Source organism: Hemitrygon akajei, chromosome 18, assembly GCF_048418815.1.
Source record: "Hemitrygon akajei chromosome 18, sHemAka1.3, whole genome shotgun sequence".
Classification (NCBI taxonomy): Eukaryota; Metazoa; Chordata; class Chondrichthyes; order Myliobatiformes; family Dasyatidae; genus Hemitrygon; species Hemitrygon akajei.
Window position 1 is genome coordinate 44,814,563 of NC_133141.1, and position 27,593 is coordinate 44,842,155.

Here is a 27,593-nt window from a genome sequence, read left to right on the forward strand (position 1 = left end):
TGATTGATCAATCTGAATAAAGTGTCAATAAAGTTTCTGCATTTGTATATTCCTATCATTGGGAAGCACTATGCCAATCTATTAGATCCATAGGGCTGAATTGGGTAGGACCCACATTGCCACCTGAAACTTCTACATGTCGTACATGGATGCAGAGGCTGAGTGTGGCTGACTCTTGAGGTGTAACAAGGTCATGGCAGAAAATAAACCACTAATAGCATAGTGCTGAGGCCCTATCTCTGGGACACTGCACAGCCTTCAATAAAAATAAAAGCTGACCTCAAGTTCTTGCCTCCTGTGAAAGCTGTAAAGTTCAAATATATCAAAAGTTCAGAAACCTATGAAAAGATAAAAATTACTGTAATATTTTAAATGCAAAAAAAAATTAATTACTTTCTGTTTTCACTGAATTTTCAGGCCAGGAGGCACTATAAGTGAGATCTCAATTTCTGTGCCAGGTTTGGCTGGGAGAGGAACTGGGAGGTAGATTTCTCATTGGTGGTGGATACTGGTAACTACATAGGGCTCCATTGTTTGATTCCAGCAGTGGAGCAGTGAAGGATGCACTGGGATCTGTTACTAAGCACGTCTATTTGAGTGAGTCTGCTAAAGTTTGGGAGTGACAGAATGCCATTGTTTTCTTTGGATACAGGCCGGCAGCAAAGTTTAACCATAGTGTTTTTAAGGACCAATTATATTTGATTGCTTCTATAATATTTTTCTCCTTAAACAATATTTCAGATGATTGCAGCAAATGTAATCTCCAAGGAAGAGTATCCAGACTTCGATGAAGAAACGGGTATCCTGCCTAAAGTTGATGATGAAGAAGGTATTCACCATTTTTCACTTTACAGCGTGAAAAATGTACACTAATTGTTAAATCACTTTTTCATCTTTGTTTACTTTGTGCTTGGGTTTCATCACAATGAATTTACAGCTATCCCTTCAGCTGCTTGGGTCTTAAATTCTGGAATTCTCTTCCTAAATCAATTTTATCTAACCCACAGTCTCTGTTGTGTCTCCTCAACCTTAAGCCAACGCAATCTCCAATAGCTTTAAAGGGGGCGCGGTGCCTCCTTTTAAGATACTGTGTATAATAGCATTTATATGCCATGGTGTTAAATTGTGTTTGTAAATGTTCGTTAAGTGCTTTGACTTACTGTATTTAAAGCACCTTTTCTCAATCAAAGGTGCTGATGGTTATGCTACACACACAAAATGCTTCGAAGAGTCTCGGCCTGAAACATCGACAGTGCTTCTCCCTATAGATGCTGCCTGGCCTGCTGCGTTCCACCAGCATTTTGTGTGTGTTGCTTGAATTTCCAGCATCTGCAGATTTCCTCGTGATGGTTATGCTGGTGTGTTCTCACTCCTGTAAAATTTATTGTTACATTTCTAACTTTTTATTCATGATTTTATTTTTAAAAGTTGCCTTTTAACTATAAGCAAGCTTTTGGCTCTTCAGTGTACAAGAGGCATTTTGTACAAATTGAGTTGTTTCAATCAATTTTGTGCTATGGTAGATCATGACACATGCAAGGAAGAACATGGGAATTAGACACTGGACTTCCCAACTAATGATAAGATCCTTCTGAATAGATTAGTGTAGAAGAAGCAACTTGATCAATAGGATGCCAACTGTGGCTTTACATTCAAAATCAAATTTAAAAAATCTACTTGCCTTTTATTTTGCGGAGCTCTGAAACTTTGCGTGATTTTCTGTACTATTTTTCAGATGAAGACTTGGAAATAGAGCTTGTGGAAGAAGAGCCGCCATTCCTCAGAGGGCATACCAAGCAGAGCATGGACATGAGTCCTGTTAAGATAGTAAAGGTATTCAGAGCAATTAAATCCAGAAACTCAACATTTATACATATATGCTTTAAATAGAATTTGCAAAATGTTTTTCAACTTCCACCTCTTTTGAAGCATTTTGCTGCTTTATTTTTAATGTAATAAATTAGAAATTAATCCACACTTTACCATTGAGGCATGAATGTTCCTCTGCTTTTAATTGTGACAATTCTGTAAGTGCTATTTTGTTTGTGAGGTAATGCATTATTTGCAAAGAAATTCTGAACTCATTTGAATTTGGAAACTACAAGTGCTGGTATTTAAAAACAATTGAGCCAAAGTTTCGCAGAGTATTCCTGATTGTAAAATTTATTTTTGCAGAGGTGTAGGTAGTGATGACAAAGTGAGATTATTTCCTGAAATGCATTTTCTGGCACAATTTGTATGAAAAGTTTCAAACCTCAATTGTTTGTTCTGCTAATGAAGGGTCTGTTACCTGAAACATTCCCATTTCAAAGATATTACCTGACATGCGTTTTCTTGTTTTTATTTTAGGTTTCTATTTTCTTCAATTTTTAAAATTCACATTTGTTGGGTACTATGAATGTTTTCTTTAATTGCTAACCTGCTGGTTTATGTTTGATTTAGAACCCTGATGGCTCTCTGTCTCAGGCTGCCATGATGCAGAGTGCTTTGGCTAAGGAAAGGCGGGAAATGAAGCAAGCACAACGAGAGGCAGAAATGGATTCGATCCCAATGGGACTCAATAAACATTGGGTTGATCCACTACCTGATGGTACGCTGATGGCTAGAATATTTTCCTTGCGCAAAGGATGGGGATAAAAAAATATTGATTATAAATTGTGACTTCTGCTGATCCTGTATTTCAGTAATTAATAATGTAGTGTTTTAATGGTTTTCTGGTCTAAGTTACTATTGGGAGAATTATTAAAAGATTGTAGATTTTATTCTTTTTGTGTTTTTATCTGCTCAAAGTGGGAATCCGAATAAAAATAGAGTTTAGTATCACTGGCATACTGTATGCCATGAAATTTGTTATTTTGCAGTAGCAATACATTGCAAGACATAGTAAAAATATTTTTATATATACTTATTGCAATTTAATTAAATAAGTAATGCAAAAAGAGAGCAAACAAAAAAACCCCAAAAAATAGTGAGGTAGTGTTCATGGGTTCAATGTCCATTCAGAAACCTGATAATGGAGGGGAAGTAGCTGTTCCTGAAACTTCAGGCTCCTGTACCATCACCTTGATGGTAACAGTGAGAAGAGGCCATGTCTTGGGGTGCAGGGGGTCCTTAATGAAGGATGCCACATTCTTGAGTCATCGCCTATTGAATGTATGTTTGATGCAAGCGCCCATGGTGGAAGTGGCTGAATTTGCAACTTTGTGCAGCTGTTTCCGATCTTTTGCAGTGTTCCCTCCATACCAGACAGTAATGCAACCAGTTGGAATGCTCTCCATGGTGTTTCTGTGGAACTTTGCAAAAGTCTTTGGAGGCATACCAAGTCTCCTCAAACTAATGAAGTATAGTGGCTATCCTGCCTTTATGATTGCATCAATATGTTGGGCCCAGAATAAATCTTCAGAGATGTTGACACCCAGGAACTGACCACCCTTTCCACTGCTGATCCCTCGATGAGATCTGCTATGCGTTCCCTTGATTGCCCCTTCCTGAAGTCCACACTTAATTCCTTGGTCTCACTGACATTGAAAGGTTGTTGTTGTGACAACCAGCTGATGTATCTCGCTCCTGTACGCCTCGTCAGCTTTTGATGCAAGGATTAGAATCTTTTATGCCACTTGATCATATGAAATTATCAAAGGTGAAGTTGCAGGGCAAGGCACTGGTACTTGGTGTTAGTAATCTACCTCTCTCCATTGCATCAGTGCTAAGTCTTTTGCAAAAATTGTTTATGCTTTTCCTGAAGTGGTTAGTTATTGCGAATATTATGGCAATTTTGTGACCTGACTAGAAACCAGCTGTACACTTTTCGATTTGGTGTTTTATTGCTGTAGATGTTGAAATATCTATGCTTAGAAATTTGACTGGATTTGAACTCTTGATTGCTATTGCAAAAAGAAGTACCTTGCTCACTAAAACTTTTGCTTCTCCCTTTCTCTGAATAAAACTTCATTTTAATGTGTGAGTGAAATAAATTATTGCAGTTGGTCTAGATATAAAATGATGGTCTTTATTTCTAGTTGATGGCCGACAGATTGCAGCAAACATGAGGGGCATAGGAATGATGCCGCAAGACATACCTGAGTGGAAAAAGCATGCCTTTGGAGGGAACAAAGCATCTTATGGACGTAAAACCCAATTGTCAATTCTTGAGCAGAGAGAGAGCCTACCAATCTACAGACTTAAGGAGCAGTTGGTTCAGGTATAACATTTGCAATCTATCACATAAATGTATATATTTTCAAATGTCGTCTTACTCTGTGTGAAAATACTGCAATGAAGTGTTTGATTAAAAAGGAAATTCCTTGTCAACAGGTTTAGTAATTGCTGTAACACCAAAGAATCTGTTGCTTTCGATTGCAGCATCTGCAGTCCTTTTTGTCTCTGCTGCCTTTGATTGCTGGAATTGCAGGCCACCAGGTGGTGCTACAGCTTCACATCCCTGGGTGATGTTGCTCTTCTCCCTATATGAGTAGCAGCATCCATTAAATCTATTAAAAAATAAATTAATACATTTTTTCAGGGCTTGTTATACTTAGGAGCATGTTATTAATTTAAAGCTTGAATAGTTTGGTCTGATAAAGAAAAAAAGCCAGAACAATATTAATTTTAACATTTTCAATGTACAACTGGTTAGTTATCTACCTATAATACTACTTGGTAAACAACTTTGAAGTGCAAATATATTGCTTGATTTATCCTCTTGAAGCCTGGCACACAACTGGATGTTCCTATATGAGGCACCTTTTCTGATAAAAATTCTTTTGGAAAACAATATTTTTGGTAATGAAATGTTTTTCTCTTTTGTAGGCTGTGCATGACAATCAAGTCCTGATTGTCATCGGGGAGACTGGTTCTGGTAAGACCACTCAGATAACCCAGTACTTGGCAGAGGCAGGATATACAACCCGAGGCAAGATTGGGTGCACACAACCAAGGCGTGTGGCTGCAATGTCAGTTGCCAAAAGAGTGTCGGAAGAGTATGGTTGCTGCTTGGGTCAAGAGGTAAGCTGAAATCATCTATGTTAAAATTTGAACTTTCATAAATTACTAGATGCTACCATTTTAATGGTTAGCCAGTTATTGTCATTTGAGGTTACTAAGATAAATTGCTTTCTGATTTAATGCAGTGTCTCCTTTTTCCACATTATCAACAATTTTTTTAAGTATAAACAATATATTTTAAACATGCAATTCTGCAGATGCTGGAAATCCTAAAATAAGTTTTTCTTAAAGATAATACATTATCATTTCTATAAAAATTACCAAAAGTTAACCCCACTAAAATCCTGCACAATCTGGCTTGGCGTATCTATCACTATGCCATTACAATCAAACCTGTGGATCTTTCCTGGTTCGGTGAAAATGCTGAAGAGCAAGTATACCCAAAAAAATATGATGCAAGTCAGGTGAAGCTGCAAGTCTGCATGCTGAACAGCAGAGGGAAGCAATCCACAATCAAAGTTTTTCTCAGTCGCTTAACCACACTGATCAAAATAGTCGACACAGCCCGCAAAATTCCCCGTTCTCACTCAAAACACACTTAGTCCATCAAGACAAAAAATGAATAATTCAATTAAAACAGTAGTCCACAACATTGCATCACTAACACATAAGCAGTCACCAAATAATTACGTACTAGCAAAACAGTGACCACCCTTCTCGTTGAGGCATAACATGAACAGTGTAGTCAGTCGTGCGGTGTGATTCTTGTTGCATACTGTGTATGATGCCAGAGATGGGACATTTAGTCCATTAGTGTAAATATGATTACAACTCCAATCATGAGTAAGCATTGAAGAACCATCAAAATAAGATGCAAGAATGAAAACATACATACACTTTTCACTGTAATCTCAGTCATTTACTATCTGTCATTACATGAAAGTCGAAGACAAAATTGCTCACATCTTTAGGGGAAAAAATCTTACATCTCTGGATAACAGAAATGCAGTGAGATAATGGTCAGCATTGATCTATTCTTTCCCTGATGTTGGACCAGGCGCTTTCATCAACATCACAGAATGTGCTCCCCAGTGATGCAGTAGGGGAATTGCCTAATCCAGCCCTGGCAGTCTGATAGGGTGATTATCTGACCAGCCTCAGTCATGACGTCAACATTTCATCATAAAGATGCTTGTTATAGACTTTAAAACTCCAGGAGGAAAAAAACTCTTCAATAGGGTTGAAGAATGGGAGTATGATGGAAGGAAATCCATGGACATGCATGTGTGAGCCTGAAACCAGTCTGTCATTGCAGATGAGTGGTGGAAAGATACATTGTCTCATATGATGACATAGTGTAGGACATTGACCCTGGCATCCTGTTCCTCCTCGGATGCTAAGGCTTGTCTGTAAAGCCCATCAAGAAATGTGTTAAGATGTGGGGTTGTTACATGACCCAATCATTAGGATGTATGTTAGAACGTTAGTGTCTGGTATGGCTGCACACATGGTAATGTTTGAACCTCTCCAGCATGGTACCTGCCCTGTCGCCCTTTGCCCTACAACATTACTCCCTCACCTCCTTGTCTTAGACATATTGAAGCTAACTTCATCAACCTAGATGAATTTATGTGGTATCGCATTGAACTCCAGCTCTGTAAATCCTCTAAATACAGTAGAGAAGACAAAGTGAAACACATGGAAGAGTGAGAAGGAATACAGTACAGTGGATTCTGGTTAATTGGGACAACTCTTAAAGAACAAAAACTAATCGAGAAAGTGGCAAGGATTCGCTTTGTTTACTTGGGACATTGTCACTTACTTGTGACAGGAGACTGTTGTCAAACAGTTTCTAGCTAGTGTCAGTCACGTGCAATTGTGTAGCCGTTAGACATGACACAGTGCTCGGAGCAAGTAGTTTTTAAATGGTGTGAGTTGCGTCAGTTTGTGTTCAGAAAACAGTGATTTTTGTCTGATAGTTGGCAAGAAATATACAGTAAGACAATTCCAAACTGTTTTGCTAATTGCAATTTCAAGCATTCAGACTTGGGAATGCCAGAAACAGCTGGGAGTAAAAATGAAGCAATTTCACTACTTCAAGTTAGGAACTATGAAGAATTTTGAAGGTATCGACAATCATCTTGAATGTTGCAATGAAAATAAAGATTTGTAGGATGCAGTCATCGAAAGCATTGTATGAAGGCAGTCCATTACCTGCACTAGGTCTACGCTGATTTTGTTCATTACACTCAGTCGAAAGAACACGGCCGTGTACTCTGGATAATTTCCTCCTTTGATAACTATGAGGAACTAATACAGAGTTTTATAGTACTGTAGTAATATTAGTATTAGTAGTTTTCTAATTTGCTTGTTATTTCATTTTAATATATGATTTGTTACTCAACAGTAATTTGTCCTTTTTTTAAAAATACCTTTTTACCTTTTCTATGAAACTTAGGCTAATTGGGCCAAAATGTACTGGTCCCAATGTGTCCCAAATAACCAGAATGCACTATACTACTTTGTAAAACTTGTACAATATTGACAACTTACCTGTACATACAGATACCTTGGCTTCTTAAACCTATCACTGTTTCTAGCAAAGGGCACTCTACATCTGTTTCATTTTGATGTGACATTTCAACATCCTATCAATTGTCATATACCAGTGGTACGAATATATGAGAAGATGGTGCAATCTGCAATTACAGCTGTCTGTATTTCATGCAAGCGTATGGCATCGTTCACTAGCACCATCTGAACTGAAATGCTCTTGTCCAGCATTGAACACTTTTGGCTCATCCACCAGCCTGAGGTCTTCTTTCAGTTCTATGAAAAAATAAGTATACTTCCACCTTACCGTAGCACACTATTTATAGAGGGAAAAGTATTGTTTTTTACATGTCAAAACTTAGTTACGTAACATACTGGTGTAAATCAGTGATGTTGTGTCTCAGTGATTCTCATTCCTGAATGTCCAGGTAATTGATGTGGCACATTAGACTGCACCCTTAGACCAGCCTCATGCATGGACAGGCTATGGTGTAGGACATGGTCAACAATAGTTGTTTCTATGTCATTAAAGACCTCTGTTTTTTGCAGTCCTCTCCCATCGGCTCTTTCAGCATGCATCTGATCTCTTCCCTGTTGTGCTTGTGGATGTCCTCCGCTTTTGTTTTCCATGTTCAAAGAAAGCAACCACACCACCAACCACTTTTATACGTTTGAGTATCTGGTGTATCAACAGAATCTCTGATAGATTGCTGTCAGCTTGGGGCATTTGATTGTGTTTTGCTTGACCCGATGCTTCCAATTTATTTTTGTCTTCTGGTGACTGCTGTGTCTCGTAGTTTGCAAAAAGCTCAATAGCAATTGAGACTGGTGTACATGCAATGAGAAATAGTTGATTGTTGTGCTGAGGTGGTAGCTGATTTGCTCATAATAGAGTTTAGAATCAACAATAGCAAGAGGGCTGGAGGGATTTAATGAGTCAAGCAGCATCCATGGAGGCAAAGGGATGGTCAACAGTTCATGTCAAGACCCTGTGTCAGGGCTGACTCACTGAGTTCCTCCAATAGTTTTTGGTCCAGATTCTAGCATCTGTAGTCTCTTGTGTTTCCAAGCTAAGAGTAAAATGATAGCAGTCTAGGCTGAACCATTTTAGTCACCATTTTCACCTTGAAATATTGTGTGGCTTTTGGCTGACAACTGAGATCATTACCATTACAGAAGTTGGCCTTCTCACCATGTGATATGAAGAAATAACCAAGAATACTAGATAACAGTGAATGCATTTGGGCCAGAAAATGTCCTGGTTGTAATACTGATGACTCACATTTGAGAATTAGCTGTGCCTTCCTCCAAACCTTTCCAGCACAGCTACAGCAGTACCATCTTACAATATGAAAAATTGGCCATTTATGCTCAACAAATAGGAGAAATCCACTCTTGCTATTTACTTCCCAGTCATCTCTCAATTACGGTAATGAGAAGGCTCTACAATAGTGGCATTTACTCACCACTAATCTCTTAGTGCATCATTTGTTTGAGTTTCATCAGGATCACTCAGCTCCAGACCTCAATATCACCTTGGTCCAAAGAGGTGAATCCCATTGGTTAGATGTGAGTGACTTACTCTTAGCATCAAGGCATCACTTAACTTAATATGGCATCAAGCTGCTCTGGTAAAAAGGTACACAGGCATCAAGAAAAACTGTTATGGTTGTTGAAGGCCAATTGTGCCAGTCCAGAGGCCTTTCAGCAGAAGTTCCTCAAAGCTGTGCCCTGGCCCAGCCACTTTCAGCTGCTTCAGCAGTGAACTTCATTCCAATATTTATGAAGTCAAATGAGGATGTCAGTGATGAATGCACAATGTTGAAGTGCATTTGCCACAGCCTTGAAAATGCATTTGGCGCCTTCATTTGACAAGATCTGGATAATAATCATTGTTAATAAGTGGCATAACATAACCACAGCCAAGAGTCCAACCACATTTGTCTGACAGTCAGTGGCATTACCATTTCCAAGTATCCCACAGTCAGCATCTTGGGGATCATTATTGGCCAGAACTCAACTAAACCAGACAAATAACTGCCATGGGTTCTGGAGCAGGTCAAAGAGGTGGGTATCAGAAATGAGTGCAGCTCCAACATACTGAGGCAGTGCAGTTCATACCTTAATTAAAGCTGAGGGAAATTGGATGCAGTAGATTCATTCTTGTTTTTGTGTGCCCTGCATCTTCCATGTTGCAAAGTTAAAGAAAACCAATTTCAGTGGATCATGCAGTGTCAGTCTATAAAATTGTAATGATTTTGAGTGTGCTGGTGTGCTCCATTAAGTGGTGCAATTCAAGTTGCTTTGACCTTGCTCACTGTGGCAGTTCCTTCCATTCTTCACCCAGGTTTTAGTTTGTTTTCTCAATCTGTTGTGTCATGAGTGAAACCTTGTACAAATTAACTTTGCAGTAGCAGTTTTTAATTGATGTATATCTCACAAACAGTACTAAGTAATTTTAAACTGTAAAAATTTTAGGTAGTAACTATAGCTGGTAGGAATGGGAGAGAGCATTCATTTTCACTGTTTCTATTGAATGTTGTAGGTTGGTTACACCATTCGATTTGAAGATTGTACCAGTCCAGAAACGGTAATAAAGTACATGACTGATGGTATGTTGCTGAGAGAGTGTCTAATAGATCCTGACCTGTCTCCATATGCTATCATCATGTTGGATGAGGCTCATGAGAGGACCATACATACCGATGTTCTGTTTGGGCTGCTGAAGAAGGTAAACTATCTTTTTTTCTTGGTTGAAAACCCATTAAATGGTGAACATTACATATTAAACTCCTGAAATAAGTCAGACACATAAGTGCATCAACTAGCTTGTCAGTAAAAACTATTCTTCCTTAGTACTATTACTTACTTGACGCAGAAGTCAAAAATTAAGATGTGACTGGCTCACAGGTCAGACTGAGTCAATATAATTTGAGAGATTTGGATGATGCCTTAAATTCTGAAAATGTTTAATTTTACAACCCTTCTTTAAAGTTCAATTTAATTGCATCCTTGAAATGAGCCAGTTACCTATGCTTATCTAATATGTCCATATAAGTCAAGTTTGTATTGTAAAGTTACACAAATTAAGATGGAGTTGCAGATTGTATATAAAATGATTTTTTTCCCCAGTTTATTCTGTTTCTCTCTTTACTCTAGATCAGGGTAGTGAACGTTTTTGATAGCGTGTCCAAATTTGCAATAATTTTCTTGAAAAAAAGTTCTCTTGTGTGCCATGCCATGATAATTTTGAACAGAAATCATCATTAATGAATTAGTAACAATAATTATAGACTTCTAAAGGAAAAAGGATGAGTCCTGTTGCTTATTTATGTGTATTCATTGTTTTACTATTAGTAACAGTTTAACAGCTACAAATTGAAATGAAACATTTTTAAAAACCTTTCCTAAAAGTAATCTTTTTTCTTAAAAAAATTGAAAAATAAATATTCATGGAGGTACTAAACTGCATACGGTATTTACCATTATTATCACTGAACATCCAGTGTTCACTCACAAACGACAGTAGAAAAAAATAAGCTGAGCCAAGCCATTGCCAACTGGCCAAGCCATTAACTATCCAAATGCAAGTACACCAAATCTGTGAGGATTTCAAAAGATATCATCCAGTGTCGTGTTCTCACAACACTCTAGCTGGCAGTAAGCTGGTGTGAGATGTTTACTATGAAACATCTTGCTGCTCTCCAGTTTAAAAAAAAATCATTGGCTGCTTCATCTGGTGGTAAAGATCATCATTATGTATCCTTCTATTATGGTTAGCGTTTAAAGAATGTCGCATGCCATGTGCCAACAAAAAATTTTTGTACCATCTTGGGCACATGTCACAGGTTCCCTACCCCTGTAGATGTTTTTATAATGTAAAGCAATAAATCAATCTGTTATGTTTGTTTAATTATAACTTGTTTTTTTCTATTTTAACATAAGTTATGTAAATTTTCTTTTCTGTAGACTGTTAAAAAGCGTCCTGATATGAAATTGATTGTAACATCAGCTACGCTGGATGCTGTTAAATTCTCCCAGTATTTTTATGAAGCACCTATCTTCACCATTCCTGGTCGAACATACCCAGTGGAAGTGCTCTATACTAAGGAACCTGAGACCGATTATCTTGATGCTAGTCTGATTACAGTGATGCAGATTCATCTAACTGAACCACCAGGTATTAAGATCTAGTTACTAAACTTTTTTATGATTCTGACCTGCTGCTCTTCTGAAAGGAGACAGTACTGTATCGGAGTAGCTCTTTGACCTACTACGTGTGCACAGATCATGTTGCTAGTCTGACTAATGCAGTGTGACGTAGCCTTGGGATGTGAATGGTAACTCGAACACTCAGGTGAAATCCACATGATCGTAGGGAAAGTTTGTAAACTCCACAGAGATCAGAACTCAGACCAGGATGCAGGAGCTGCAAGTTAAAACTGTAACTGCTGCACCACTGTGTTACTCCCAAGTTCCTGTGTAAGTGAGCATGCAGAGTCCTTGAACAAGCAATAAGTCTCATCTGTTTTCCACTGGCTGGAAGCAAACAAGCCTTTTTCTTCAGTATTTTTGTACATAAAACCTGATAAACCATCAACTTTCCAACCCACTGACCAAAGTGACCTCAAGCCTCTTCAGACCACTCTGTCCAGTTCTCTAAGTACATTTATTGACTTCATAGATGAAACTGTAGGCTATTAATTTTTTTTTCATTCAAGCTTAATGTGTACCTAAATGATTAAAACTTTTAATCCACTTTAAAAGTCTGTACTCTAAATGTTATTGTTGTTGTTAGGAGATATCCTGGTTTTTCTAACTGGTCAGGAAGAAATTGACACTGCATGTGAAATTCTGTATGAGCGAATGAAATCGATGGGTCCTGATGTGCCAGAGTTGATTATCCTGCCTGTCTATTCTGCTTTGCCAAGTGAAATGCAAACTCGAATTTTTGATCCAGCCCCACCAGGCAGCAGAAAGGTAAAAATTCAATCTATCAATTTCATTGCTAAGTATATTAATTATATTTTATCTAAATTAAAATTATCTTGAATTGAGTTGGGAACGTATTTTGAGTAAAACTTTAAACGAGAGCTCCTTGAATATTTGGCCATTAGTACTTAAGAAAAATGAGGGTTAATTCTTTGAATTAACTTTCATCTAGCTTTTCTTGCATGCGTCATTGAAAAGAGACTGTATCTGTAAAATTTCATTGGTTATCTTGTTGCCTAAAGTAACTAGCAGTTAATGTCCCTTGAGAAAACTTAATACGAGTAGGAGATGGTCATATGGGCCATTAAGCCTGGCTTTTCAACAAGTTGATATGGTCTTGGTTTTAACTACTTTGCCTTCCCACCTGTTTCTCACAATCTTTAATTCTCTTATTTTCCAAGAATCAGCCTTGATCACATTCAGTGATTTAGCCTCTACTGTTTTCTGAGTAGAGAATTCCAAAGAATCATGACCTTTAGAAACAGGGAATGCCTTCCTGTCTAAAATGAATAAGCCTTCATTCTCAAACTATGGTCCTAGTTTTTAATTCCACAAGAGATGTCTCAGCATCTATACTGTCCAGGTCCACACGAATCTTGGATGTTTCAATAAGACCATCTCCCAAATCTTCTAAACTTCTTTGAATATAGAATCAGAATCAGGTTTATTATCAGCGGCATGTGATGTGAAATTTGTTATCTTAGCAGCAGCAGTTCAATGCAATACATAATATAGAAGAGAAAAAAATAAAATAAAAATAGAAATTTTTAGGAATTTTAGGAATAGGTCATTTTAGGAATTCGGAATTAGGAATAGGTCATTCGGCCCTTCGAGCCTGCACCGCCATTCAGTATGATCATGGCTGATCATCCAACTCAGAACCCTGTACCTGCTTTCTCTCCATACCCCCTGATCCCTTTAGCCACAAGGGCCTTATCTAACTTCCTCTTAAATATAGCCAATGAACCAGCCTCAACTGTTTCCTGTGGCAGAGAATTCCACAGATTCACCACTCTCTGTGTGAAGAAGTTTTTCCCCATCTTGGTCCTAAAAAGCTTCCCCTTTATCCTTAAACTGTGACCCCTCGTTCTGGACTTCCCCAACATCGGAAACAATCTTCCTGCACCTAGCCTGTCCAATCCCTTTAGAATTTTATACGTTTCAATAAGATCCCCCCTCAATCTTCTAAATTCCAGTGAGTATAAGCCTAGTCGATCCAGTCTTTCTTCATATGGAAGTCCTGCCATCCCAGGAATCAATCTGGTGAACCTTCTCTGTACTCCCTCTATGGCAAGAATGTCTTTCCTCAGATTAGGGGTCCAAAACTGCACACAATATTCTAGGTGTGGTCTCACCAAGGCCTTGTACAACTGCAGTAGAACCTCCCTGCTCCTGTACTCAAATCCTTTTGCTATGAATGCCAACATACCATTTGCCTTTTTCACCGCCTGCTGTACCTGCATGCCCACCTTCAATGACTGGTGTACAATGACACCCAGGTCTCGCTGTATCTCCCCTTTTCCTAATCGGCCATCGTTCAGATAATAATAAGTAAATCAATTACAATATATGTATATTGAATAGATTAAAAACCATGCAAAAAACAGAAATACTGTATATTTTTTAAAAAGTGAAATAGTGTCCATGGGTTCAATGTCCATTTAGGAATTGGATGGCAGAGGGGAAGAAGCTGTTCCTGAATTGCTGAGTGTGTGCCTTCAGGCTTCTGTACCTCCTACCTGATGGTAACAGTGAGAAAAGGGCATGCCCTGGGTACTTTGTAGGCTAGTACCCAAGAAGGAGCTGACTAGATTTATGACTCTCTGTAGCTGCTTTCAGTTCTATGCAGTAGCCCCTCCATACCATACAGTGATCTAGCCTGTTAGAATGCTCTCCACGGTACATCTATAGAAGTTTTTGAGTGTATTTGTTGACATGCCAAATCTCTTCAAATTCCTAATAAAGTATAGCCGCTGTCTTGCCTTCTTTATAACTACATCGATATGTTGGGACCAGGTTAGATCCTCAGAGATCTTGACACCCAGTAACTTGAAGCTGCTCACTCTCTCCGCTTCCGATCCCTCTATGAGAATTGGTATGTGTTCCTTCGTCTTGCCCTTCCTGAAGTCCACAGTCAGCTCTTTCGTCTTACTGACATTGAGTGCCAGGTTGTTGCTATGACGCCACTCCACTAGTTGGCATATCTCACTCCTGTACGACCTCTTGTCACTAGCTGAGATTCTACCAACAATGGTTGTATCGTCAGCAAATTTATAGATGTTATTTGAGCTATGCCTAGCCACACAGTCATGTGTATATAGAGAGTAGAGCAGTGGGCTAAGCACACACCCTGAGGTGCGCCAGTGTTGAACATCAGCGAGGAGGAGATGTTATCACCAGTCTGCACAGATTGTGGTCTTCTGCTTAGGAAGTTGAGGATCCAATTGCAGAGAGAGGTACAGGGGCCCAGGTTCTGCAGCTTCTCAATCAGGATTGTGGGAATGATTGTATTAAATTCTGAGCTATAATTGATGACCAGCATCCTGACATAGGCATTTGTGTTGTCCAGGTGGTCTAAAGCCATGTGGAGAGCTAGTTAGATTGCATCTGCTGTTGACCTATTGTGGCAATAGGCCTTGTATGCTCAGACATTCCTCATAGGACGGTCTCTTCAACATAAAGCAATTTTCTCACAACTGCTTCCACTGAAAGTACTTCCATCATTAAATAGGGAGATCATTAGTATACTAGTATTGTAGGTGAGGTCTTACTCCCTATATGATTTTTAACTATAACTGCCTAGTTTGATGCTCCATCCATCTTGAAATAAATGGCAAAATTTCCATGACCTTCGCATTTATCTACAGAGCCTCTATACTGACTGTATTTCATGTTCAAAGACATTCAGATCTTTCCGCACAGCAGCATTTGCTATGTCTGTGCCCTTGAACAACATTCTCTTTTTTATTATTCCAACAGAAGTGGATAACCTCTGATTTCTCAATATATTTGATTTGACACATTTTTATCTATTCGTTTGAACTACCTGTATCCCCTTGTATCCTTAGCTTTCTTCACACCTATCTTTGTATCATTAACACATTTTGCGACAATATATTTAATTCTCTACATCTATCTTATTAATAGTCATTGTAAACAGTTAATGCTCCAGTATTTGCTGTTACAGCTTGCCAGCCTGAAAGTGACCCAATTCTTGTTTTCTGTTAGTTATGCAATTGCCATCCATATCAAAATATGTAATGTCAAGTGTTAATTTGTGCATTTCCTTTCATGTGGTGTTTTGCCAAATACCTTTTTGAAAATCTAAATTAACAACTTCAGCTGGTCCCAGTGGCCATCCTGCTGGTTACATCCTCAATAAACCCCAATAAATTTGCCAAGCCTAATCTGTCTTTAATAAAACTTTGACTCTCTAATTGTATTGCACCATATGTGCTTGCTCATACATAGTCCACAAGCTTCTTTAGTTCCCCTTTACCTGCCAACCTTTTGGCTTTTAGTCTTCCAAACTTCCTCCCTTCCATCATACCATCAACACTCACTTCAAGCAACTACTCTTGTTATTGTGACCTGCTACAGCACCTGCGGATCTTAGACTTTTATACACAAGGTGCTTTTAGATGCCTTAGACAATAGCAATTGTTGACAGCTGCATTGAGATCCATGGTTCAAAGTTCAAAGTAAAATTCATTATCCGAGTACATACACGTCATCACATACAATCCTGAGATTCTTTTTCTGTGGGCGTACTTAGCAAATCTATAGAACAGTAACTGTAAAACTAAATATCAGGAACTTTTTACTGTAAGTGAACTGTGATAGTGACACACAGAAATTTAAAGTTACTGATTACTGGCATGTGGGCCTGTAATTTCTCTCTCCTGGTGGATTAAGATGAGATGAAAATAGCCATGTTATTGCTCCATCTTTTAAAATTTAGTCATCCAGATATGTTTTTTCCTTTCCTTAATCTTTTCTGTCATAACTAACTTCTTGTTTAAATTACAGGTTGTAATTGCCACTAACATCGCTGAAACATCATTGACCATTGATGGCATCTACTATGTTGTGGACCCTGGTTTTGTTAAGCAAAAAGTTTATAACTCCAAGACTGGTATTGACCAGCTAGTGGTGACTCCAATTTCACAGGTTATTTAAATAACTATTTTAAATTCAACTTATTGATAATATTATTTACTTAGTAATTTTTGTTAGAAGCAAGGCTGACATCGTGCATTAAATTGATATGCATCAAATGCCTTTCAGGGTTCCCTGCAGACTATACAATCATTATTTCTTAAAACAAAAATCTGGTTTAGTATTCAATGCTGTGCTCTACTGAAATTTGAATTTTATTTACTGGTTATAGTTTGAATACTATCAGACGCTCTCTGCTATCTTCCCCAGTGGATGGTGTCATATCCAAGCTTGATCCTTTTTGATTTAGGAGCATAAAGACATTCAAGAAGCCAGTTAGGAGCTAGGAGGCTGAAGCTCAGCTTGAGTAACTCCTGTAAATTGCAATATTTTAAAATAATGTGACAGACCAGCGAGAGGTAATGGGGAAATTCAAAAGATTTTATTTTCAGTTGGGTAAATGCTCTTTCAAATTATGCAAAAGATAGTGAACAGAAAAGAAAAATATATTTTAAAATTAAAACATTAAAAAAGCATTTAAATATTTTTTAAAATTAAACTCTCACTTATTCTTAAATACTGTGTGGCTTTGTTGTGCAATTTTAAATATTGACTCCATTTCCAGGGTTCTAATATTATCCATTGTCCTTAGGCTCAAGCTAAGCAGCGTGCTGGCCGTGCAGGAAGGACAGGTCCTGGGAAATGTTATAGATTGTACACAGAGCGTGCTTATAGGGATGAAATGTTGACCACAAATGTTCCTGAAATTCAAAGAACTAATCTTGCAAGTACTGTACTTTCACTTAAGGTAAGTTAAATATAAATTGCAATTGTATCATAAAACACTTTTAAGTTCTCTATGCATTGAGGGGTAATTAGAATTCTTTCCCCACCTCTTAGTGACACTGAATTTTGAGCATACTGCATCTGTGTCATAAAAGTAAAGAAAGTTACAGTACAAAAGGAGCTCTTGTTTCTAGTGATTCTTTATGGCAGCAATCAAATACCATGATTATTCACTGGATGCAATGATATTTACCTCTATTAACCCTGGTAACAAACATTCAATGATGAGGTCATTTTTAATTGTTCTTGCATGAAATACATTGCCTTATCACTTCATCACAGTATTAAAACATTTCATTATTTTAAAATCCTGTACAGTTGGCCCTCCTTATCCGCGGGGGATTGGTTTCAGGACCCCCGCGGATACCAAAAAATGCGGATGCTCAAGTCCCTTATTTAACCTGAATCAGTGCGGTGGGCGGCCCGCAGTGTTTCTGTTCCGGAAAAATTTACTTTACTTTATTGTCACCGAACAATTGATACTAGAGTGTACAATCATCGCAGCAATATTTGATTCTGCGCTTTGTGCTCTCTGGAGTACAAATCGAAGTAAATATAATAAAAATTTAAATTATAAATTATAATTAGAAAATAGAAAAGGGAAAGTAAGGTAGTGCAAGTCAGGTCTGGATATTTGGAAGGTACGACCCAGATCCGTGTCAGGATCCATTCAGCAGTCTTATCACAGTTGGAAAGAAGCTGTTCCCAAATCTGGCCGTACGAATCTTCAAGCTCCTGAACCTTCTCCCGGAGGGAAGAGGGACAAAAAGTGTGTTGGCTGGGTGGGTCGTGTCCTTGATTATCCTGGCAGCACTGCTTTGACAAGTGAGTCCAAGGATGGAAGATTGCTTTGTGTGATGTGCTGGGCTATGTTCACGATCTTCTGCAGCTTCTTCCGGTCTTGGACAGGACAACTTCCATACCAGGTTGTGATGCACCCTAGAAGAATGCTTTCTACGGTGCATCTATAAAAATTAATGTGAGTTTTAGGGGACAGGCCAAATTTCTTCAGCTTTTTCAGGAAGTAAAGGCGCTGGTGGGCCTTCTTGGCAGTGGACTCTGCTTGGTTAGACCAAGTCAGGTCATTTGTGATATTCACATCGAGGAACTTAAAGCTTTTGACCTGTTCCACCTGCGCACCACCGATGTAGATGGGGTTGTGCGGTCCGCTACGCCTTCTGAAGACAACGACCAATTCCTTCGTCTTGCTGATGTTGAGGGATAGTTTATTGTGAAAACGATCGCGATTGAAAATAAAGTGGAAATAATAGTGATCGGAACAATTTTAAAGGATAAAGTGAGAATAATAGAGCATGTGAAATGCCCTGCCCCGATAAAAGTTACAATTATTACTAAGCAACACAGTGGTTTCATTATTGAAACACATATGTTTCTTAAGTGTTTTATATGCATAGAAAGGTAAAATATATACTATATACTAAGACAAACATTTGACTAACTGACGCTAAATAATACCGGATGTACCTGTTCTGACTTGCGTACAAATCCGACTTAAAGACCACCTGTACTTTAAATAATCTCTAGATTACTTATAGTACCTAATACAATGTAAATGCTATGTAAATAGTTGTTATACTGTATTGTTTAGGGAATAATGACAAGAAAAGAAAGTCTGTACATGCTCAAACAACAGGTGCTGGAGAGAGAACTTCCGGGTTTTCCTGATCCGTGGTTGGTTGAATCAGCGCATGTGGAACCCGTGGATAAGGAGGGCCGACTGTACCATATTTTTCCATCTGAAGAGTCTTGGAGCATTTCAAACATTTGAAATGTGTAGAAATATCTGATTGTGTTGATCTTCTTAGAAGCAGAGATGGGATGGAAATGGGACTCTTGGCCCACCAAGTCCACATGAACTACCCATTTTCACTATTTTACATTAATCCCAATTATTTTTATTCTCCCAACATTCTCATCTCCTCCTAGCACCTGTCTATACACAAGGGAGTATCAAGTCATAAGATTCTACAGCGTGAAAAAACAGGCCCTTTGACTTAACTAGTCTGTGCCAATTGTGTTGTCCTTCTTCCAGTGTTTGAGCCTGTAGCCCTCTAAACCCCTCCTTGTTACTAAGTGCTAAAATAATAAATTTGCAGTAATCTAATCTACCAATTTGCATGTCTTTGGGATGTGGGAAGAAACTGGAGCACTCAGCTAAACCCTCGGTGTTATGGATGGTAGGGTTGTGGGCATGCAAACTCTGCACAGACAGTATCCACAGTCAGGATTAAACCCCCATCTTTGTGAAGCAATGTCTATTAACTGTGCCAACCTTATTTACTAATTCTGTATTGACTTGGATCTGCTGAGCACAGCAGTTTAATTTAAAAGCATGGTGGAAGTGAGGAGAGTTCTGTGATCCAGTATCTACACCAGGTGTACAAATTCCAATTGCTCATGCATACTTGGGGTGCATTGCCCCAGTCAGGAATCAGGATGCCCTGTTGAGATTCGGTTCTTCATTAATATGTATCCAGTACACTGAGCTTGAAATATGCACAGCTGTTTGATGGGATTGTGAGTAGTTAAAGACCACAGTTTGATTTCAGTTTTGATATTTAAAAATAATTGTTCCAGGAAATTTGTGTGGCTGGTAACATAACATTAGAACTAACACAGATGATTTGAAGGGTAAATTGTGTATAGCGAAATTTATAGTACTTTTCATAATTTGAGCAAAATTTGTGGAAGTTTAAACATGTAGGCATAAAAGCTTTTATCGCACTGACTTAATTTGTTTTACTCATGTGGTCTGTGCTCTTTCACAATGAGACCTCTCTCCTTCTCAGGCTATGGGAATCAATGACCTCCTTTCATTTGATTTCATGGATGCCCCTCCTATGGAGACCCTCATCACAGCCATGGAACAGCTGTATACATTAGGAGCTCTTGATGATGAAGGCTTGCTGACAAGGCTTGGGCGTAGAGTAAGAAAATCTTATACATTCCTGATTTTCTAAACACAAAATGCTTTTCCCTTTAAATTTTGACCTGAAAACATTCTTTTGCCTTTAATTACAATTGCTGTTATAAGGATGAGTTTAAATCATTCTACAAATTTCACTATCTTGTAATGGAAAGTATATCAAGTTATTAGGTAAAGTGAACATTAATGATTGAAGTGTGTTCATTTTAATATCAGTATGTAAGTACTAAGCAGGAAGTGATTGAAGTGAAGCTCATCACTTCTCATTTAGGTCCATTTATTACTCAATATGTAGGTCAGTCATGCAGCTATTAACCTTGTAGTGTTTGCTGATGTCGTTGTGATAATAAAACTGTCTTCCATAGAACAGGATGAGATGTGTCTGCACAATTTTTCAACGGCCAAATTGGCTGGGTGGACAAGGTGATCAGTCTTATTAAATTTTCTGTTGATTTAAGTTTTTGTATTGATTTTATTTTGATTGATTGACAGAGCTGAGCTATGAGCTCATCCTGATCGAATGCTGAAGTCTTTCAGGAAAAGGATCTATAACATAAAATATGCTGTAAATAACTCGTATTGTCTTGCAGAGCCTGAAATCATCTTTTAGATGTATGGGGCATGCACTCGGCATTTACTGAGCTTGATGCAGTACACTTTTTGAGATTTTATGGAATGTATGATTGGCGAACAAAGAATTTGCTTTAAAAAAAGTAATGGGCTGTATTGCATCCTAGTCACCTTTCAATGTAATAAATTGTGAGGGAAGTTGAATTCTGTTTCATTCCCGTAGTGTTCAGTTTTTTCATGTCGTTCTTTTTAGATGGCAGAATTTCCTTTGGAGCCCATGCTGTGTAAAATGCTGATCATGTCTGTACATCTTGGCTGCAGTGAAGAGATGTTGACAATTGTGTCTATGCTGTCAGTGCAGAATGTATTCTACCGACCAAAGGTAAGCAAATCTACTTGGACTGATCATTGAAAGGACTAGTGGAATTGCTGTCAATTGCAAATGTACTCTACTGGACATAGATGTGAAAATTTGAATTTATAGATGCTATTGTTTTCCTTCAAGCTGTGAATTTCTGGAAAAAAATATTTTAGAGAGAAAGGATCTAGACTCATCATTTGTGTGCATTTAATTTTATTCTTAAAGCAAATGTAAGAGCACAGTAGCTCAAGTGGTTTGGTCTTGTAAACTAAGTGCTTCTATTACAATTGAAAATGCTTACTGCTTGTCAAAATAAAATAGATGTGCATTGCATATCCATTGTCAAATGTTACAAGAAAACATTTGAGCTACAGCAAGGGTTGTGTCAAAAGAAGATCAACAAATGAGTTATTAATCATTTTCTCTTCGTATGAGTTAACCAATCTGTACATTTAAAGTTCCTTTGTGTTTATTCCAAATTTCCAGTTTTTTTATGGGTTTCTTTTCTGTCTTTATATTTAAGCAGTTGTAGTTGTCAGTCCAATTTGCCTTTATTCATTTATTGGTCATGTGTCATCCCTCACTCAGGATAAGCAAGCACTTGCAGACCAGAAGAAGGCTAAGTTCCACCAGGCAGAAGGAGATCACCTCACCTTGCTCGCTGTTTATAATTCTTGGAAGAACAACAAATTCTCCAACCCCTGGTGTTATGAAAATTTCATCCAAGCACGTTCCCTTCGCAGAGCCCAAGATATCCGCAAACAAATGCTGGGCATCATGGACAGGTAAAGGAAATGTCATACTTGCAGTATGTTTCTTAAAAGTGAATTGAAACAAAGCACTCAATATATACGAAGTCATCGGAATTCATTTGAAATGCATGGCAGTTCAAATCATATGAAGTTTTACTGGATAAATCTTTGTTTTTCCTCTGGTAGAATAGGCACTAAACAGGTAACACTGCTCCCTGGCCATTTAACCATTAACTACAGGAATTCTGTCAAAAACAATTTGACATGCCTCTCTTAGAGTTCTGTTGTTTTGTTTCTATTATGTGGAGGAAATGGTTTGCTTTCCAAGCAGCACTTAACTATGTGCGCATGGCATTAAAGATACTTTATTCTTTGAATCTGTGCCCTACAACTTCATGCTATTTATGCAGTCCATGCGCAGTATACTAATAACAATAATTCACAAAAATAATTAGAGTAATTGTGGACATAGGAAGAGTGGGCAATGGAATAATCTGGAACATATGGAAATTGTAAAAGGTTTTATTTACTGGCGTTCATTATGTTTTTATCATGAAAAAGGTGCACCATTTGCCGTAATTCTTTTGAAGTACAACTTGATGGCTGCTGCCAGAAACTAATGGTTGCAAGCATGCTCTGTTCTATCAAGAGAAGAAAATGAGCAAAACTTACTGTTGCGTTCTAGCACTATATAAGCATGTTCTATAAGAAATTTAAGCTAGTTTCTTGCAAACATTTCTTGTTCAGTAAATGCTGCTTGGGACAGTTCTGTGAACTGCATAAGTTACTTTTAATGAAGAATAGACCCAAGTAAAACTTCAGAGTCTTATCTGAAGGTTTTAATTACAATTTTAATTAGCATAGAATAATGAAAAATAATAGTGTATGGCTTATCAAATTGTGCTGTCAACTCTAACTTAATTTCTGTAGTCCTTTATTTCTCCTCTGAATCTAAATAACATTGTCTCTTTCAGTATGCAAGAGTAAAACATTCCATGTTGTGGTAGACATATAGAATAAAAGGCAGGGACATTAGGAGCATTGAAGAGACCTTAGGGTGCAAGTACATGGTTCCCTAAAAGTGGCTACGCAGTTTGATAGGGTAGTGAAAATGCATTTGGTATGCTATGCTTCATGAGCCAAGGCATTATGTACAGGAGTTGGGGCATCATGTTGCAGTTGTACAAAGCAACAGTTAGACTGCACTATTGTGTACAGTTCTGCTTGCCACACAAAAGGAAAGTCGTAGTAATAGAGAGAGTGCAGAAGAGATTCACTAGGATGTTACCTGGAAGAGACGGCTGTTTGTTCTTACTGAAATGTAGAAGGCAGAGGAGTGACCATATAGAGGTTTATAAAATGAGAGCATAGATGGTGAGATTTTTTTGTTCCTAAGACAGAAGTCTAGAACTAAAAAGTTTAAGGTGGGGGGGGGAATCTTAAAGGAGATCTATGGGGTAAGTTTTTCACAGAGGAGGTGGTGAAGGCAGATATAATTACAACATTTAAAAGGTGTTTGGACATCTACTTGGGTGGAAAAAGGGGTACGGGCCTGTGGGATTAGAGTAGATGGACGTCACAGCATGGATGGAGCGGGCTGAAAGTGCCCATTTCTGTGCTGTCGGGAAGGAGGTATAGAAGCCTGAAAGCGCACGCTCAGTGATTCAGGAACAGCTTCTTCCCCTCTGCCATCGGAATTCTAAATGGGCATTGAATTACCTCACTACTTTGTTATTTCTGTGTTTCTGTGCTACTTATTTTAACTGAGCTATTTAATGGACATATATGCGCTTAATGTAATTATGTTTTTTTTCTCTATTTATTTTTCATGCGTTTCATTTTACTGCAGCCATTAATTAACAAATTTCACAACATATGCCGGTGATATTAGACTTAATTCTGTACATTTCTGATAATAGGTGTAAAAGATGTTTCTTACTTTTGGAATGATTCTATATCTATGTTGCTTTGTTTCAGTTTTAAACATTTCAAAGCCTTTGGTTATTTAGAAAACATTAAATAAGTGGCTTTCCTCCCCGCATACAGTGTCAGGTTTTCAGAACTTTATTAATTGCAGCCTCGTGTTCTTTTAATCATTACAGTGACTCTTCATCATGCGCTTTCTAATGCACTATTATTCTTTTTGTGGCTATGTTACATTTTCCCATCACTTAGTTTAGTGGTGTCAACAGGTTATTTTATTTGTCCTTCTCTTTCTCTTCCCCCCCCCCCCCCCCCACTCCCACCTCCAAATAATTGAACTCAAAGTGATCCTGCAGATTTTTGGAGCATGCCAACTCTTCCACTTTACTTCTTCAAGGAACATTAATTTGTTTTATTCTGCTTTCCATTGCCAGGATCTTTACTTTGTGTTTTTACAAATGTAATTAAATATAATAGGGGCTCAGAAAAGTTAATAATTATCTTGTGATCACTTTTACCAGTATTATAGTTTTGATTACTGTCTTCTAATGAAATCCCTGCTATCAAATGGTGTTGTGTAAACATACTCAGTTATGAGTGCAAAATTAAAGTTACTCATCACCCAATGATAGAATGCAGTGATTACTGCTACTAGTGATCAGTGCACTGGTTTATTTCTTTGTTCATAGCATTACAAGCTCTTGTTTTGACTTCCACAGAGTTTAGATCATCTGGCTTCTCCATCATCCCAATGTTTGTGAAGCATTACTTGTCAAGGCAGATTAGCACCAATGCCTGCTCTGTTGATGTACCTCTAATTCTAAAAGTGAAGAGGAATATTTGTAGTTTCTTTGAGTTTCCAGCCTTCCCCTCTTTAGCCTGTACAAGGCCATAATCTCTCAGTGCATGCTTGGTTATGGCTGGTGATGCTGTCACCTAAATTTCCTATAATAGCCAATGATATTTGCTGATTGTTGAAGACTTGTGCCAAACGGCTATCTTTGCATCCAACTTTCAAGGGATCCAAATATGTGAAGTACTTTGTCATGTTTCTCTCCTTTTGCATCTCTATTTTGCATGTGTTTAAGCATGCTCTCTACCACCTCCCCAGCCCAGACGTGCTGTAAAAATAGGGAGAAGCGCTGTTGACGTTTCGGGCCGAGACATCGACAGCGTTTCTCCCTATAGATGCTGCCTGGCCTACTGTGTTCCACCAGCATTTTGTGTGTGTTGCTTGAATTTCCAGCATCTGCAGATTTCCTCGTGCTGTAAAAATGATAGGTTAAGTGAAAGTCCAGGCAAGATATTTGAAGTAAATTCATACCTTCTGTTAAGTTCTTTCGCACATTGTCTTGTAATCATTTTGTAAATTTTATAAGTTTTCCTTGCATTTTCACACAGACATAAACTGGATGTTGTTTCATGTGGAAAAGCTACAGTGCGAGTTCAGAAAGCAATCTGCAGTGGCTTCTTCCGCAATGCAGCTAAGAAGGACCCACAAGAGGGATACCGTACATTGATTGACCAGCAGGTGGTGTACATTCACCCTTCCAGTGCGCTCTTCAACAGGCAGCCCGAATGGTATGTAATGGTGATGAGGTAATCACAATACAAACCACTGTATGGACTGACCAGGGTGGTTGGTATGGTTCATATTTTACTGCTGAAGTATGTTTACTGAGGACAAAAATATAATCCTTGAGATTTAATTTCTGAAAAATCTTAACTTTGCTCATTAGCAGAAACTTAATACTGCACAGGAAGCCATTCATACCATTGTGTTCATGTGACCTCTTTGCAGAGCAGTCCTTTCAGTCTGATTTTCCCCATTTATTTTCTTTTAACCTCTTCTTCCTCACATGCTTAATGGTCTTTTGCACAGTACTATATTTGTCAATATGGAGCAGAAAGCAAATCTGAAGGGAGCAAAAGATGTTAGGAATGGTGAAGGAGGGGGATGTCACGTGATGACGTAGGATCGAGACGTTGGGAATCCAGCTCCCTCGTAAAAAGTAATGAAATAGGGTTTAAATGAAGAAGAGTTAACAAATACCTACTAGAAACTATTTATAAGCAACTCAGGATTATCTTTTGATATTGCTCCTAAACTGAAACAGAAGAAAGCTACTACTTCGAAGACTGCACAAATCGGCGGAGAAAAAGGCCTAACCGTCTCGGCAAAGCCTCGGACTCAAGTTGGATCTCCTCCCGGCGAAGTGCATGGCACTTCTGATGATGCGGGACAGGAAGTTGCAGTGATGTCGGCGGTCTCTAAGAAGAAACGGCAAGAACAACGCATGCGCGAAAGTATGCATGAACAGATATTAACAAATCTCAACTACGGCTGGAAGTGAAATTGGAAGTGAATCGAAAGTAGAACCAGACTCTTTGGGAAGTTCAGAGGAAGAAGAAAAAGAAAAGAAGGAAGAGATTAAAGGAGACATAAAAGATATCCTGATATATATGATGAATGACTTAAAAGCTATAAGAACAGATATAAGAAGGATGCAGAATACACTCGATAATGTGGTGGAAAAACAAAAGAAGATGGATAATAAAGTTAAAGAGATGGAAGTAAAAGTGGAAGAAAACACTGAAAGAATAGATAAGATAGAAAACGATAATCTTGCCTGGACAATAGAAAGAAAACGGATGTTGGAAAAAATGAATGCGCTTGAGAACTCTAGTAGACGAAATAATATTAAAATTGTTGGTCTTATGGAAGGTACAGAGGGAGAAAATCCAATAAAATTCTTTCAAGAATGGATTCCGAAAATTTTGGAAATGAAAGAAGGAAGTCAAGTAATTGAAATTGAAAGAGCACACAGATCTTTAAGACCAAGACCTCAACAAGATCAAAATCCAAGATCAATTTTGATAAAATGCTTAAGGTACCAAGATAAAGAAATGATCTTGAAGGCGGCTACTCAAGGTGCTAAAAAGAGAAATGGGCCATTGATAATAGAAGGGAAAAGAGTTTTTTTTTATCCAGACATAAGTTACGATCTTCTGAAGAGGCAGAAGGAATTTAATCCAGTGAAAAAATCTTTATGGGAAAAGGGCTATAAATTTTTATTGAGCTACCCAGCAAAATTGATGATTTTCCTGGATAACGAAGAAAGAAGATTTCGTTGACTATCGGAAAGCAGAGAAATTTGTACAAGAATTACCTGATGTTCATGAAGAGGAGTAAAGAATTATAGAATTGCAATGGACTAATGATGAAGATTGAAACAAGGTTGGACTTGATGGACATTTATAAGGGAAAAAAATAGTCGAGGAGTATTAATTGCAAGGAGAGACATTAATTATTTTCTTTTCTTTTCTTCATTAATATAATTTCTTTTTTTTTTGCGGGGGAGCTGGAGGAGCTCCTGATCGATGGCTGCGGTTTTCACGTGTACAATCATGGTGATTGCCATGACCCGTAAAATGGGGGGGGGGGGGGTAATGTTGTGTTCTTTTTAATTGCAACATTAGTGGGGGGGGGTATTTTGTTTTTTTTTATATATTAGCTATCTTTCTTCTACTTTTCTTCTTTTTTGCC

At 38.1% G+C, this 27,593-nt stretch overlaps 1 protein-coding gene across 2 annotated transcripts in view; it reads left to right on the top strand.

Annotated features, from left to right (window-relative positions):
- dhx8 (DEAH (Asp-Glu-Ala-His) box polypeptide 8) overlaps positions 1-27,593 on the top strand; it is a 58,675-nt gene that overhangs the window by 17,914 nt on the left and 13,168 nt on the right. For both annotated transcript variants that reach the window (XM_073071582.1, XM_073071583.1), the window contains 14 exons: positions 742-829; positions 1,736-1,833; positions 2,443-2,590; positions 4,020-4,201; positions 4,810-5,004; positions 10,043-10,228; positions 11,467-11,677; positions 12,296-12,477; positions 16,519-16,659; positions 17,300-17,455; positions 20,304-20,441; positions 21,264-21,392; positions 21,960-22,156; positions 25,448-25,627. In XM_073071582.1, coding sequence (XP_072927683.1) covers positions 742-829; positions 1,736-1,833; positions 2,443-2,590; positions 4,020-4,201; positions 4,810-5,004; positions 10,043-10,228; positions 11,467-11,677; positions 12,296-12,477; positions 16,519-16,659; positions 17,300-17,455; positions 20,304-20,441; positions 21,264-21,392; positions 21,960-22,156; positions 25,448-25,627 — 2,231 coding nt within the window. The remainder of the gene's footprint in view (positions 1-741; positions 830-1,735; positions 1,834-2,442; positions 2,591-4,019; positions 4,202-4,809; positions 5,005-10,042; positions 10,229-11,466; positions 11,678-12,295; positions 12,478-16,518; positions 16,660-17,299; positions 17,456-20,303; positions 20,442-21,263; positions 21,393-21,959; positions 22,157-25,447; positions 25,628-27,593) is intronic.